This window comes from Saccharomyces eubayanus, chromosome XVI (assembly GCF_001298625.1).
Source record: "Saccharomyces eubayanus strain FM1318 chromosome XVI, whole genome shotgun sequence".
In the NCBI taxonomy this organism is placed as follows: Eukaryota; Fungi; Ascomycota; class Saccharomycetes; order Saccharomycetales; family Saccharomycetaceae; genus Saccharomyces; species Saccharomyces eubayanus.
The window spans coordinates 350,957-366,866 of NC_030975.1; the positions used below are offsets into that span (position 1 = coordinate 350,957).

The window sequence follows — 15,910 nt, forward strand, 5'->3', positions numbered from 1 at the left end:
CTTTATTGTAGTATAATATAAAGAACAAGTTCTAGATTAGAAGTTGCAGTCTGCCAAGAATAGTAAGTGCGATCCTCCGAGCTATACACATCCACCTCTCACTACACCGAAGATGCAACTATCATGGAAGGATATCCCTACTGTCGCTCCGGCAAATGATTTGCTAGACATTGTCTTGAACAGAACTCAAAGAAAGACGCCTACTGTGATCAGACCTGGTTTCAAGATCACAAGAATTAGGGCATTTTACATGCGTAAGGTTAAATACACAGGTGAAGGTTTTGTGGAGAAGTTTGAAGATATTTTGAAAGGTTTCCCCAACATTAACGATGTCCATCCTTTCCATAGGGATTTGATGGATACCTTATACGAAAAGAATCATTACAAGATCTCTTTGGCTGCTATTTCGCGTGCCAAGTCTCTTGTGGAGCAAGTCGCTAGAGATTACGTTAGATTGCTGAAGTTCGGTCAATCTTTGTTTCAATGTAAGCAATTGAAGAGAGCCGCTTTGGGTAGAATGGCCACCATCGTCAAGAAACTAAAGGACCCATTGGCTTACTTGGAGCAAGTCAGACAACATATCGGTAGATTACCTTCCATCGACCCAAACACCAGAACCTTGTTGATCTGTGGTTATCCAAATGTTGGTAAGTCCTCATTTTTGAGATGCATCACCAAGTCGGATGTTGATGTTCAACCATACGCTTTCACAACCAAGAGTTTGTACGTCGGTCATTTCGACTATAAATACTTGAGATTTCAAGCTATCGACACCCCCGGTATCTTGGATAGACCTACCGAAGAAATGAACAATATTGAAATGCAATCGATCTATGCCATTGCTCATTTGCGTTCTTGTGTCTTATACTTCATGGATCTTTCAGAACAGTGTGGTTTCACTATCGAAGCACAAGTCAAGCTGTTCCACTCCATCAAGCCTCTATTCGCTAACAAGTCCGTCATGGTCGTTATCAACAAAACTGATATCATCAGACCAGAAGATTTGGACGAAGAACGTGCACAATTATTGGAAACCGTTAAGGAGGTTCCAGGTGTTGAAATCATGACTTCTTCATGTCAACTAGATGAGAACGTTATGGAAGTTAGAAACAAAGCTTGTGAGAAATTATTGGCTTCTAGAATCGAAAACAAATTGAAATCTCAATCAAGAATCAACAATGTCTTGAATAAGATTCACGTTGCTCAACCTCAAGCAAGAGATGATGTCAAGAGAGCACCATTTATCCCAGACTCTGTTAAGAACCTGAAGAAATATGACCCTGAAGATCCAAATAGAAGAAGGTTGGCCAGAGATATTGAAGCCGAAAACGGTGGTGCTGGTGTCTTCAATGTTAATTTGAAGGACAAATATCTATTGGATGACGACGAATGGAAGAACGATATCATGCCCGAAATCTTGGACGGTAAGAACGTTTACGATTTCTTGGATCCTGAAATCGCTGCCAAATTGCAAGCTTTGGAAGAAGAAGAAGAAAAACTGGAAAACGAAGGGTTCTACAACTCGGACGATGAAGAAGAAATCTACGACGGTTTCGAAGCATCTGAAGTGGATGATATCAAGGACAAAGCTTCATGGATCAGAAATAGACAAAAGACGATGATTGCTGAAGCAAGAAATAGAAAATCATTAAAGAACAAGGCCATTATGCCACGTTCCAAACTAACCAAATCCTTCGGGAAGATGGAAGAACACATGTCCACTTTGGGACATGACATGTCAACCTTACAAGATAAACAAAAGAGTGCTGCTCGTAAGAACCGTTATGTCGAAAGAGGTTCCGATGTTGTCTTTGGTGAACAAGATGCTTTGACAGCTTCCACCGACAATGGTATCAAGTTGAGACAAACCGATAGATTGCTGGACGGTGTTGCTGATGGTTCCATGAGATCCAAGGCCGACAGAATCGTTAAGATGGAGAGAAGAGATAGAAACAGACACGCCAAACAAGGTGAATCTGATAGACACAACCCTGTTTCCTTATCGAAGCATCTGTTCAGTGGTAAGCGTGGTGTCGGTAAGACTGATTTCCGTTGATCTCTCTACTTCTTATTCTTCCTTTTGCATGTACTCTAAAAAACATATGAATATGAATATGAATGTGCGTACAAAACATTCTAATCTTTTTGGGCTGGTGGGATTATCATTTACATTTTTGATTTTCTTTTTTCACTATTAGTGGTTTCTTTTTTTTTCTCTCTCTCTCTCTCTCTCTTTTTTTAAGTCTATTTAACTCTGTATAATAATAAAGAACCGATTTAAGATACTCCAACAACGAGGCTTCTGTATTTGCTGGAATGTATTGTGTTGCTGGCTAAGCGCGTGATAATCAAGCCTAAAAAGAAAATCGAAGACGTAAAAGCGACTTCTCCGCTCCACAGTAAAATAAGAGTTGCACCACATAAGTCATCTCGTAATTAGTCTCCCAGACGGAAACAAAGAAGAGACCGCTCCTATTTTGCAGCACATCGTATAATGCAACATTAGTGTCTCCCATCAATAAATAAACATTCTGCAAACTATCATATCATTTTTTTTTTCATCCTTGGGCCGTCTGTAGCCGAAATGTTGAAAGTCAATGAAATCTTAAAAAGTAAAAGACTCATCGTTGTATTTGGCACATTCGGGCTGCCTATTTGACTAATTTGCTTATTTTGCTCAATTTTCTTATTTGGTATACTTAAGCAAAGAGTTTTAGACAGAACAGTTGATCAGTATATGATTCCTTTTCTCGTTAAACCTTAAACTTATGACCCTAGTCATACGAGTATCCCGCGTATAAAGAGTATACAATCTATATTCACGCTATAACAACGACTACTGATCGAATTCAGGATACAAACGGATCTAAATACACGTCACAACATAAAGGAGAGGTAATACCAGGTAACATAGCAGAGAATGGTCGCTAGTTGGATGCTCACTGCCACAAGGGATTTCAACCCTTTCATGTTTGTCATGGTTATGGGGGTCGGTATTTCATCGAATATTCTGTACAGCTTCCCGTATCCGGCGAGGTGGCTGAGGATTTGCTCGTACATCATGTTTGCCATTACATGTTTGATTTTCATCTCTGTACAGGCGCTGCAGCTTTTGCACATGGTCATCTATATCAAAGAAAAAAGCTTTAGAGATTACTTCAATGAATATTTCAGAAGTCTGAAGTACAATTTATTTTGGGGTACTTATCCCATGGGATTAGTAACAATCATAAATTTTTTGGGGGCGCTGTCACAAAAATTTACCACGACAAGCCCTGCGAATGCCAAGCACTTGATCATTTTTGTTTACGTCCTGTGGTGGTATGACCTCGCGGTTTGTTTAGTAACCGCTTGGGGGATTTCATTCCTCATCTGGCAAAAGTACTACTTCGTGGACGGGGTTGGAAATCACTCTTCATACAGTTCACGAATGGCTTCCGACCACATGAAAAGCGTACTGTTGCTAGATATCATTCCGCTGGTCGTTGTCGCTTCGAGCGGTGGGACATTTACAATGTCAAAAATATTCGGTACCACTTTTGATAGGAATATTCAATTGCTAACACTGGTCATCTGTGCTCTGGTTTGGCTACACGCTCTTATATTTGTCTTTATTCTGATTACAATATACTTCTGGAATCTTTACATCAATAAGATACCACCAATGACGCAGGTATTTACGTTGTTCTTGGTATTGGGGCCATTGGGCCAAGGAAGTTTTGGTATTTTGTTGCTTACTGACAATATAAGAAAGTATGTAGAAAAATACTACCCAAGGGAAAACATCACCATGGAACAAGAAATACTAACCATTATGGTTCCGTGGTGTTTCAAGGTTCTGGGCATGACATTTGCTTTGGCATTAATCGCTATGGGTTACTTCTTTACGGTAATTTCCCTTATTTCGATTTTATCATACTACAATGAAAGAGTTGTTGACAATGAAACAGGCAAAGTGAAAAGGATCTACACTTTCCATAAAGGTTTCTGGGGGATGACTTTCCCGATGGGTACCATGTCTTTGGGAAACGAGGAGCTGTATCTGCAATACAACCAGTATGTTCCCTTATATGCATTCAGAGTCATAGCTACCATATATGGTGGTATTTGTGTTTGCTGGTCAATCTTATGCCTCTCGTGCACGTTGTATGGTTACCTGAAAACGATCCTCCATGCTGCCCGTAAACCTTCGTTTTTATCAGAGGAAGGGACGGAGAAGACTGTCAATTCTCCTTTCAACAGCATCGAAAGTGTGGAGGAATCAAACTCGGCTATCGATAGTACATATTTAACATAAGACTCTTGTCTATATATGTACATAATTATCAAGCTATTAAACGCGACTCATCCATTAGTAATCAATGGATTGGGCTGAAGCCGACTTATTCTTCACTAATATTTTGGTGCTTGTCATTGTACCGTTTTTCTTGACGTCACTTAGTAAGCACGACCCTTCTGCATTTTTCTTCGAAAATTTCGGAGCCATTTCATTTGAGAACTAGGACTAGTGCAAAGAATATAAGAATCGATTACAGATTGGAATTGTTGCTGTCCTGTTCAATTTAATTGTCAAAGTCCGTGCGTATATATTTATATACAAAATTTATGCTTTCTACAGCCAAGCAATCTTTCAAAACTTTACAGATAAGAACTATGTCTACGAATATTAAACACTACGATTACTTAGTCATTGGGGGTGGTTCAGGAGGTGTTGCATCCGCAAGAAGAGCTGCATCCTACGGTGCAAAGACTTTGTTAATCGAATCTAAAGCCCTTGGTGGTACTTGTGTCAATGTCGGTTGTGTTCCTAAAAAGGTTATGTGGTACGCTTCTGACCTGGCGAATAGAGTTTCTCACGCAAAGGAATATGGGTTGTACCAGAACATTCCATTAGATAAAGAGCATTTGACTTTCAATTGGCCAGAGTTTAAGCAAAAGAGAGATGCGTATGTCCACAGGTTGAATGGTATATACGCAAAAAATCTAGACAAAGAAAAGGTTGATGTTGTATTTGGTTGGGCCAGATTCGACAAAGATGGTAAAGTCGAGGTGCAGAAAAGGGACAACACTACTGAAGTTTATTCCGCTGATCATATCTTAGTCGCCACAGGTGGTAAGGCTGTTTTCCCAGAAAACATCCCGGGTTTTGAATTAGGTACCGATTCTGATGGGTTCTTCAGATTGGAACAACAACCTAAGAAAGTTGTTGTCGTCGGTGCCGGTTATATTGGTATTGAACTAGCAGGTGTGTTCCATGGGTTAGGATCCGAAACACATTTGGTTATTAGAGGTGAAACTGTCTTGAGAAAATTTGACGAATCTATTCAGAACACAATTACTGACCATTATGTGAATGAAGGTATCAATGTTCACAAATTATCCCAAGTTGTCAAGGTGGAAAAGAATGAAGAAACCAACAAACTGAAGATTTATTTGAACGACTCAAAGTTCATCGAAAACGTTGATGAATTGATTTGGACTATTGGACGTAAATCCCATCTGGGTATGGGATCCGACAATGTAGGTATCAAGCTGAATTCTCATGACCAAATCATTGCTGATGAATACCAAAACACCAACATTCCTAACATTTATTCTTTAGGTGATGTTGTCGGCAAGGTTGAATTGACGCCAGTTGCTATCGCAGCAGGCAGAACGCTATCTAATAGATTGTTCGGGCCAAAAAAATTTCATAATGCTAAATTAGATTACGAAAACGTCCCTAGCGTAATCTTCTCCCATCCGGAAGCAGGTTCCATTGGTATTTCTGAAAATGAGGCCATTGAAAAGTACGGTAAGGAAAACATAAAAGTTTACAATTCCAAATTCACTGCTATGTACTATGCCATGTTAGAAGAAAAATCACCAACAAGATATAAGATTGTCTGTGCTGGACCAGATGAAAAGGTGGTCGGTTTGCATATTGTTGGTGATTCCTCCGCAGAAATTTTGCAAGGATTTGGTGTTGCCATAAAGATGGGTGCTACTAAAGCTGACTTCGACAATTGCATTGCCATTCATCCAACCAGCGCTGAAGAATTGGTTACTATGAGATAAGACTATAAATCGTAGTAATTATATCTGACTGGATACAAAAGGCATTGTAACTATGCTGAACTTTTTGAACATGTGGATTCGATTTTCAATAAGATGGTTGAAACAAAGGCTGCGTGTAAGCTATATATGCTAAGCGTGCCTGTTTTTCAATAACATGAACTCTTTAAAATTTGACGCGAGGTTATCAATAACATTTTCTAATAACAAATCATTTCAACTCTCGTTTACAATACATATGATTATTTTTCTTTGTTTTATTATATAAAAAATAAAGTTATTTGATTTTAAGCTTAAAAATACACAAAATACAGAATAAGAAAGGAGTTTTTTGATAAAAGATTTTATACCTTGTTACTTTCTAAACTTAAGCCTTCAAAGAAGAAGCTCTTCTCTTTCTGATTTGAGCCTTTTCAGCCTTTCTTTCAGACAATCTCTTAGCCAACAATTGAGCGTATTCGGCAGCAGCTTCTCTTTGAGATTGAGCGTTTCTGACCTTCAAAGCTCTTTGGTGTCTCTTTCTTTGCAATCTTTGAGGAGTGACCAATCTTTGGATCTTTGGAGCCTTGGTGTAAGTCTTTTCACCCTTGGTGACTTCTCTTCTAATGACGAAATCACGAACATCATCTTCCTTGGACAAACCGAAGAACTTTCTGATGTTGTTAGCTCTCTTTGGACCTAATCTCTTTGGAACAGTGGTGTCAGTTAGACCTTCCAATTCTTGTTCACCCTTCTTGATGATGACCAAAGCCAAGACAGCCAAATCTGGGCCAACAATGGCACCTCTGACGGACTTTCTCTTTCTTTCACCTTCACGTCTTGGTCTGTAACAAGAAACGTTCTTGGTCAACAACAACTTGATTCTGGTTGGCAACAAAACACCTTGCTTCATTGGGAAACCTTGTTTGTCGTTACCACCGGAGATCTTGAAGACGTAACCCTTGAATTCATCACCAACGGCTTCACCATCAACTTCTTGACCGATTCTCTTGTCGAAGAAAACACGGATACGGTGTTCATCATCAATTTCGAAGGTCTTTTGAGACCCGTTAACTGGGTAAGAAATGTTCAACTGTTTATATTTTTTAACGTAGTGTTAAGAAAGATTGTTAGTATATTCATATTAATCAAAGATATTGAAGCTTAGTAGTGAGAGAAACTTTGTGATGCTAGAAAAAAGCCTAAAGTAAAATACCAAGTCATGTAATTTCGCGGAAAAAGAAAACGTCTCAATCAAATGTTTCTAGTAGTACTTTACAGTTCGATTTGCAGAATAACTCGAATATACAATATTGCGTTCTGTCAGTGTTATTCACTGGAGGGATATAAGTCGGTCAAATGGTAAATATATGATAGTCTGATTGTGCTCTTCATTTTCAATAGGAAATATGATCTATGGCAAATCCTCAAGGTGTTGTTTCAATTGCTGCATGGTTTTTTTTTTGATCTTCATAAGTATATTGCATCTTCACTTCACGAACAAAAGTTTCTCTATTGCTTCTCAGTAGTAGCGTTCTTAATCATACCTTCATGATGTATAGTCTGTCTTCACTCTTTTGTCAATGTTTTTAAAACAAAACTAAAATCTGAATAAAAATAATAACTAATCACCATGTACTCAGTGACGCTTCACATTAAATTTCAGAAAATTGCAATATCTTGATGTTCCTTACGCATGGGATACTGGAGCTTCCCACCTAGAGGCTACCTAGGTATTGCCTTGCCCTAGAGGTCGCTAGAAGGAGATGCCTGCCCTGCAAGAGAATCGAGGCAAAAGCGAGGCGTGGGGCGCTGCCAGCAGAGTCGGTTTAGAGAGAACTCTGAGACGTTCTCTGTCTAGAGGCGCACTCACCTCCAGCTAGGCCGCCCACTAATTTTCTGCATTCCTTGATAATCCGATGCGCCCCACGAACTATTGAGTTTTTCATTCATGATGTACCGGCCCTTTGCAGTTTTTTAGTGTATGGGTTTATTGTGTATTGCAAATGTACGGATGTAAAACGAATTCAACGGTTTTGTTTTTCGCTCTTTCGCTCCTTTATCAAATGTATATATCGACCGATACTGCAAGTAATGCACGTGAGAAAGCAAGTAGAAACACTGGCACAATTGCAATTTTGATGCGATGGATTTGTTTTGTTTATTTTCGGATATATAATTACGTAAATATGTGTGTCGTATCTTAGTAAAAATAGAAGAAAGTGGTTTCGTAATAGAAAGAGGTTCTTTATGCTTTAGAATATTTGTACTCATAACTGAACATTGTTCAAATCTTGCTCGAATTTTTCTCTCCCGAAATGTCGGTTGAAAAGTTGAAAAATTTCGTACCTAATGGTGTTTGAGTAGCATTGATATATGGAGTTAGCCCGGTATTTCCATTGTATGAGGAGGCAGCAACATCATATGTGTTTGAGTTGGGATGATTACTTATGTCTCCGTCACTAGAATGATCAGGCGCAGCAGGTCCATTTACAGGGGCCTCTTCGGTGTTGTTGTAGTAATTGTTGGGGTTGGGGTTGTTGCTGTTATTGCTGTTATTGTTGGGGTTGGGGGCCATGCTTGTAGGTATAGGAGGGAATGAACCAGCGCTATTCGTATTACCGGGTACAGAATGTATGGGCCTGGCGCTATTGGGCCCCATTGCCCAGTCTGAAAACATTGGCATTGATGAAACGTTTGGAGAATTGCTCATCAAATCGTGTACGAACTTCGATGGTAATGAACCAGTTGGGGGGCCATTGCCGTTTTCAGGTCCCGAAAAGGTTGGAGGACGTCCCGCCAACGTTGTAGTTAGCGGGGCAGGTTGGTTCTGTTTTTTGAAAGGGAGTTGTTGATATTGTTGGGCTTGTCTTTGAGCCAAGAAAGAGGACGTGTTTTGTTGAAAAGGTCCACCAGGAATATTGGATGGTTGCAAAGGGGTCGCGATATATGGTTGAGTTGCAGAGAAGAGTGGTGAAGAGCCATTTCCGAATGAATATGGATGATGGTGATTACTGTTATTATTAGTAGTATTATTAATCAAAGACATGTTTGCGTTGGGCAATTTTATTACGACTCTGCCATTGCTAGCCTTTTGAAGAGTCAAGGGTCCGGAGGCGGACGCCGAAAGTGGTGAAGCCTTACCAGATCGGTTTGTCTTGTTTCCTTTTAAAATTTGCGAAGACCCTAAACTGTTCCCGTTTCCCGATGTGGATGATGCGGAAGAAGGTTCGCTTGTAATGGCAGAATTACAGCTGAAGTTGTTATTCGGGATTCTTACACGAAGCACTGGTCTCACGGACATTTTCCTTCTAGCTTTAACAGTGTGTTGAATTGAGTCTTCTAAGGAGTTGGGAGAGGGCTGTGAATAACCGCTATTATCGTTATTACTATTGTCAAGCTTGTGATCCTGTTTAGGAGTTCTGGTGCTTGAGGCTGTAAAGGGTTTACTATACTTATTTGGTGAGATGGAGAGTGGTGGGCGGCGGGTGTTAGACGAAGAGTTCTGGAAACTCGGCAACTTGGGGAAATCCATCGTGGAAGGAGAGGATGAACTGGATGAAGGTTGGTTGAGATTGTACATGTTGTTGTGGTATGGTCTCGATATATTTTGTTGTTGTTGTTGTTGTTGTTGCTGTTGTGGAGATCTATTATTAGCCTGTAGAGGATCCGGTTTCAATCTCTTTAAGCGTTGCAAGGGCGGCAATGCATTTTCAGGATGTCGTTTACTATTGTCATTGCCGTCCATTTTCGAAATAAGTGCGGTGGGCGACAGTAGTTTCAATTGTGTATTCGATACTTGTCTACTGGAAGATCTTGTATTCGCGCGCTGTTCCATCTGAAGATTAATATGTGCCTCTTCTTCCTCTTCATCCTCTTCATCGTCATCATTGTACACCTGCTTCATCGGAGTGATATTTGATTTAGAAGGCTTATTAGCAATCGACGATCTCAGGAGCTCTTGGTTTATGTTCACAGATGAGTTTTTCTGGAAGTCTCCATAATCGGAGGGATTCTTTACTTCATGAAGAAGGTTTTTGTCATTCTGATAATGATCAATCAGATCATCCGTATCCACGGAGGAAAATTCATAGAAAGTATTGTTGGAGCCCAGTATGATAACGGCTATATCTACTTGGCAAAGAACGGAGAGTTCATGGGCTTTTTTGAAAAGCCCGGCTTTACGCTTTATGAAGGTGACAGCCCTGTTTCTATCATCAGAAATCCTTTGGATCTCAATTTTACGTCTACCCATTCTGGAAGTACAAGTAACTCTATAATGTAATGTAGCGTGCGACCTTTGGGTTTATGTTTGTTTTTTTTTCACGCTTTTGTTCCGGGGAGAATATTCACCACACAACGTAATAGAAACCTTGAAAAATAAAAGTTAAAAAGTACTAATTCTGCTAGTTCGGCTTTCAATTGCTTTCAGTAAGTCAGAGTGGGTCGGCTAGTAGCAATATTCAGTTCCAGTTTGGATGAGCTTGTTGGGCGGTCTGGAACAGGCTAATTCTTGCTTACGTTTCTTTTTGTCTCGCCTTTAACAGTTTCGGCCAAGGGAAGATCATGTCTGTTTCTATAATTAGCCTCCACCTCTTCTTCGCTTTTTATTTTTTTTTATCTTTATTTTCAGATTTAATTTTTTTTGCTTTCAAGGCTTGGCATTCATCACCCGGATGCGAAAAGGTGGCGGCGTTGAGATAGCGTAGCGATAAGAATAGAGGAACAGGGCATATCAAGAAACTCCATATGGTTTTAGGTAACCGTTAGTCAGCCTCTGCCATTGTGTAAGCCGTGTACTAGCATCTTGCTCCGGAGGTCGTGCAAAACGCCTTTTGGCAGCCGTTTTCCTCCCGATAACAATTGCATTTCGCGGTCTTGCTAGGCTGGAAGCCGAAGACGTCGCTCACTCAACCTTTGCTGTATCGTGGGTTTCTTGATATCCGTCTTTATTACGTAAGGTAATATAGGGAAATCAACACAGCAATACTTTTACATGGCCTTGTACGACGAAACCTTTCAACTAGAAAAACACGTCAGCGTTTTGCCGCACATATAAAAGCTCAATGCAACTTTTCTTGGCCAATGGATCGCTTCTTCTGGATAGCGACTATCTCATTATCTTGGTGGCCTCTCTGTAAACCACATACAGTAACATACACCAGTGAGAACGATGGGTTTGGTTAAGCAAGTAAGACTGGGCGACTCGGGTCTAAAGATATCGCCCATTTTGATTGGATGTATGTCGTACGGTTCTAAGAAATGGGCGGATTGGGTCATTGAAGATAAAGCCCAGATTTTCAAGATCTTGAAGCACTGTTACGATAATGGTCTGCGCACTTTTGACACGGCGGATTTTTATTCCAATGGTTTGAGCGAAAGGATTATAAAGGAGTTTCTGGAACATTATAGCATCAAAAGAGAAACGGTGGTCATTATGACCAAGATTTATCTCCCCATTGATGAAACACTGGATTTGCATCACAGATTTACAATCGGTGAGTTTGAAGAGTTGGAGCTCTCCAATCAGAGAGGACTGTCTAGAAAACACATAATCGCTGGTGTGAAGAACTCTGTGGAAAGACTGGGCACATACATAGATCTTTTGCAAATCCATAGATTAGACCATGAAACACCAATGAAGGAAATCATGAGGGCGCTAAATGACGTTGTCGAAGCAGGCGATGTCAGGTACATCGGAGCCTCGAGCATGCTCGCAACCGAATTTGCAGAACTGCAATTTATTGCAGACAAATATGGCTGGTTTCAGTTCATCTCTTCGCAATCTTACTACAATCTGCTCAACCGTGAGGACGAGCGCGAGTTGATCCCGTTTGCTAAGAGACACAACATCGGTTTAATCCCATGGTCGCCTAACGCAAGGGGTATCCTAACAAGACCCTTGGACAAACACACAGACAGACACATGAGTGACCCTACCATCAAAGCGTTGAAATTGGACGCTCTCGAAGACGACCAGAAGGAAATCATCAACCGTGTGGAGAAGATCTCTAAGAACAAGAATGTCTCCATGGCCATGATCTCCATAGCCTGGGTGCTGCACAAGGGCTGCTACCCCATTGTCGGCTTGAACTCCACATCAAGGGTGGATGAAGCGATTGCCGCGCTACAGGTCACACTAACAGAGGAAGAGGTCAAATACCTTGAAGAGCCCTACAGACCTAAGAGGCAAGTAAGCTAGGACCACACATTTTCGTAACTTTATACAGAAAGCTAAATAACTAAAATATTATCACGAAACGACCCGTTGATTTGCGCCACATATGATTAGCCATCCCGCTTGCATTTAAATTTTCCCTTTTTTTTAATCGCTCGTTTCCGAGGAATGGCACAACCTGCGCCAAACATGCGCCAGCTTTTCGGAATCAGGGGATTGAATTTCTCGAATGTGACTTACCTATCAGTTTCTTTTTATATGCCTTATTTGCAAGTGTGCCTTTCTAAGTTAGGCTCGAACTCTCTTGTCTTGTAATGGTTAGTAGTGAAAAAAGGGAAAGTGATCATCTTGTCTGTTTGCATTGCTCCTCATTTTCTAAGTACAGGCATAAAACTTAAGCAGAAAGCTAGTAAACTCTCAAAAAGGGATAAAAAAAGAAGAAGAAAAGAATGTTGTTCAGTTGGCCTTATCCAGAAGCCCCAATTGAAGGTTACTGGGGCAAACCTACCTCTTTGATCGATTGGTGCGAGGAAAACTATGTTGTGTCTCCCTATATTGCAGAATGGTCGAATACTTTCACGAACAGTATATTTTTAATGACCGCCTTTTATTCTACATACAGTGCTTGGCGTAATAAACTGGAAACGAGGTTCGTATTGATAGGGCTCGGGTTCTCGCTGGTTGGTATTGGTTCATGGTTGTTCCACATGACTTTACAGTACCGTTACCAATTATTGGATGAATTACCAATGCTGTATGCAACCATCATCCCATCGTGGAGCATTTTCGCAGAAACTCAAGAACTATTGATCAAAGATGAAAAAAAGAGAAAGGAAAGCTCATTTAGAATCCAGATGGTCATTTCTTTCATTATGTGTGGTATAGTCACCGTTTTGACTTGGCTGTACGTTGTCGTTCAAAAACCTGCGATTTTCCAAGTTCTTTATGGTATCTTGACCGTTTTGGTGGTGATTCTTTCTGGTTTATTGACTTTCAACCACGTCCATGACCCGGTCGCAAAAAAGAACCTTTTCATCACTATGGTTATGGGTATGGTGCCGTTTGTCATTGGGTTCATTTTCTGGCAATTAGATATTCACTTGTGTTCTTTTTGGATTTACGTAAGAAGAACGTATTTGGCCTTGCCACTGGGTGTCTTTTTGGAACTACATGCCTGGTGGCATCTTTTGACCGGTACAGGTGTCTACATCTTTGTCGTATATTTGCAATATCTAAGAATATTGACTCATGGAAATGCAGACGAGTTTGTATTCATTTGGAGATGGAGATTTTTCCCTGAGTTGGTAAGAAAGGGTTTGCCAATCGGCACCTCTTACTCAACCGAGTATATGGGACCAATTGTCAATGCACAATCAGAAAACGGAACAAAAAAAAATAACTAACGATTTGTGCTTCATTTTGACGTTCTTTAAAAATCTACGTATATGTGTGTATGTATATAAAACAGTACGCGTGTGGGTGATCCAATGTGTATCTCTGTATATAGGTATGTGACTAACTCACAGGTCAACACTACTTTTTGTTTTATTTCCTTTCTTTTTTGATCCTAACTGAATTTTATGTTTACGTCCCCAGAATCCTTTTTTTTTCTAAAGGACAAACCCTGAGATGACTTCGACATGAAAACAATTAATAAACGAATAGTATAGACAATTATTTACTTAAATAAATTTAATTTCCGTTTTAAGCGGTAGCGACAGACAACAGCCCATCTGTCTTTTAAATCTTCTTAGACATATACGGACCGTCTAATTCATAACCTAGCTTACCGTAGTAATTTCTAACACCAACACCAGAAATAACAGAAATCTTCTCTGAGCCATGCTCTTCTTTGGCAATTCTTTCAGCTTCCTCCATCAATAAAGTTCCAAAACCTTGATGCTGGAACTTACGCGGATCCCTTGAATGTAGTGGAACCACAGAACCATAAACATGCAATTCTCTAACGATAGAAGTTCTTTGCGAGGTAAATTCCTTTCTATACGTATATTTCTTTGAAGCCTTTCTTAATCTTAGCAAACCAATCAATATATCCTTCTTTGGGTCTTCGTATGATAAGAATGTTTCCCAACCACCATTCGCGTAGTAGTCTCTTCTGATTAGCTCTACTTGGTCTGGCTGAACTTTATGATGCACTTCTTGGATACCAACTTCTCTAGTACGAACGTCTCTACAGGTGGTACCCAAATCTTTCATTCTAGCCAACGCTAATTCCCTCAAGTTACCATTATCAACACCAGAGGTGACTAAGGGCATTGGGATATCTCTTTGAACACGATAGATTCTTGTCCATGGGGGCACTAATGCCAGAATTCTAGCAACCAAATCTACCAAAGCATTGGCGCTGTATGACTTGTACCTACCTGTTTTCCAAAGTTCGTATAAACCTGTACCTCTAATAACCAAAGTTGGATAAATCTTCAACCCATCGGTCCTGAAATCTGGATTCTCAAAATACTCCTTAAATTGCTCAATATCTCTTTCCATCCCAACGTTTGGCAGATCTGGCATCATGTGAGAAACAACTTTGTAACCAGCATCTTTAGAAACAGCGAAAGTTTCACAAACGGATTTAACGGTATGCCCTCTATTAGTGTCACGAGCAACATCTTCGTATAATGACTGAACACCAATCTCCAGTCTAGTACAGCCATATTTTAACATATCGTCCAGATGTGTTTGAGTACAGTAATCAGGTCTGGTTTCAATGGTTATACCCACACACTTTGTCAAACTTTGTTGCGAATATAGGATAGCTTCATCGATATCATTACCATTGAATCCAGAGAGTGCATTATGCAATTTAACGATAAAATCTTCACGGTACTCTTTTGGCAGAGACATGAATGTCCCACCCATGAGAACGTATTCGACCTTATCGATAGAATGTCCCAGCTGTTTTAGCTGTTCCACTCTACCACGTGCTTGTTCGTAAGGATCGTAACGAGCCCTGATGGCACGCATCGAAGTTGGTTCATAGCCTGTATAAGATTGTGTAGAGTACTCAAAATCGGAGTCTGGACCACCAGGACAGTAAACACAGATATTACCTGTGTATGCTATATGAGGACAACGATGTGGCTTACACATAACAGCCACAACAGCGATACCTGATGCTGTTCTAACTGGTTTAGCCTTCAATTTAGGCAGTAAATATTTCTTGTATTGATCTGGGATAGAGTTGATAATATCGGTTAGCCTCGGTTGTTGCTTCAGTTTGTACTTTTTCGAATATTTAGTAATCAACCCGTTCAAGTTAATCTCCCTGGTTGTTCCCGAGGTTAAAGAGTCTGTTAACTCTAATGTGATATCAGCACAACATTGTATAAATCTTTCCTTTTCAGGAGCCAGCTTTTTTTTGTTAGTTTTTGGACCTTTACCATGACGAGCCATCTTCCTGGTGTGTTTTAATGGTACTTGTGTGTTTCCAAAGCTCTAGTTGCCTCAGCATCTTGTAGTTTCTAAATGAGATGAGCTAACTAAATTTCAAATTTTTCTGACGATTTTTTTTTTTCCCATAGAAATGGCTCTTGTCAATGACAGTAAATACTGCAAGGTGAAGAAAAGGAAGCACTGATGTGATAGAAAAATTCCCTCAATGATCACACCGTAATTTTCGCAATAATAAATCCATTCACAAAACATAAATATGCGTTGACCGAAGCTTTAAATCTATTT

General features: G+C 40.1%; 8 protein-coding genes across 8 annotated transcripts; 5 read left to right on the top strand and 3 right to left on the bottom strand.

The window, feature by feature from the left end:
* Positions 1-112: 112 nt before the first annotated feature.
* NOG1 (putative GTPase NOG1) lies at positions 113-2,056 on the top strand (the record flags this gene model as incomplete). The annotated part of the gene is made up of 1 exon (XM_018368360.1): positions 113-2,056. The coding sequence occupies one exon, from the start codon at positions 113-115 to the stop codon at positions 2,054-2,056; it is 1,944 nt and encodes a 647-aa protein (XP_018218940.1).
* An 864-nt stretch (positions 2,057-2,920) lies between these two features.
* On the top strand, positions 2,921-4,297 carry SSU1 (Ssu1p; the record flags this gene model as incomplete). The annotated part of the gene is made up of 1 exon (XM_018368361.1): positions 2,921-4,297. One exon carries the CDS (start codon positions 2,921-2,923, stop codon positions 4,295-4,297), a length of 1,377 nt encoding a protein of 458 aa, XP_018218941.1.
* Positions 4,298-4,605: 308 nt separating this feature from the next.
* Positions 4,606-6,057, top strand: GLR1 (glutathione-disulfide reductase GLR1; the record flags this gene model as incomplete). The annotated part of the gene is made up of 1 exon (XM_018368362.1): positions 4,606-6,057. The coding sequence occupies one exon, from the start codon at positions 4,606-4,608 to the stop codon at positions 6,055-6,057; it is 1,452 nt and encodes a 483-aa protein (XP_018218942.1).
* A 364-nt stretch (positions 6,058-6,421) lies between these two features.
* On the bottom strand, positions 6,422-6,946 carry RPS6A (40S ribosomal protein eS6; the record flags this gene model as incomplete). Its single annotated transcript, XM_018368363.1, has 1 exon — positions 6,422-6,946. One exon carries the CDS (start codon positions 6,944-6,946, stop codon positions 6,422-6,424), a length of 525 nt encoding a protein of 174 aa, XP_018218943.1.
* A 1,374-nt stretch (positions 6,947-8,320) lies between these two features.
* RLM1 (Rlm1p) lies at positions 8,321-10,288 on the bottom strand (the record flags this gene model as incomplete). Its single annotated transcript, XM_018368364.1, has 1 exon — positions 8,321-10,288. One exon carries the CDS (start codon positions 10,286-10,288, stop codon positions 8,321-8,323), a length of 1,968 nt encoding a protein of 655 aa, XP_018218944.1.
* Positions 10,289-11,206: 918 nt separating this feature from the next.
* Positions 11,207-12,235, top strand: DI49_5374 (aldo-keto reductase superfamily protein; the record flags this gene model as incomplete). The annotated part of the gene is made up of 1 exon (XM_018368365.1): positions 11,207-12,235. One exon carries the CDS (start codon positions 11,207-11,209, stop codon positions 12,233-12,235), a length of 1,029 nt encoding a protein of 342 aa, XP_018218945.1.
* Positions 12,236-12,660: 425 nt separating this feature from the next.
* YDC1 (alkaline dihydroceramidase) lies at positions 12,661-13,614 on the top strand (the record flags this gene model as incomplete). Its single annotated transcript, XM_018368366.1, has 1 exon — positions 12,661-13,614. One exon carries the CDS (start codon positions 12,661-12,663, stop codon positions 13,612-13,614), a length of 954 nt encoding a protein of 317 aa, XP_018218946.1.
* Positions 13,615-13,951: 337 nt separating this feature from the next.
* On the bottom strand, positions 13,952-15,625 carry ELP3 (Elongator subunit ELP3; the record flags this gene model as incomplete). Its single annotated transcript, XM_018368367.1, has 1 exon — positions 13,952-15,625. One exon carries the CDS (start codon positions 15,623-15,625, stop codon positions 13,952-13,954), a length of 1,674 nt encoding a protein of 557 aa, XP_018218947.1.
* Positions 15,626-15,910: the final 285 nt, after the last annotated feature.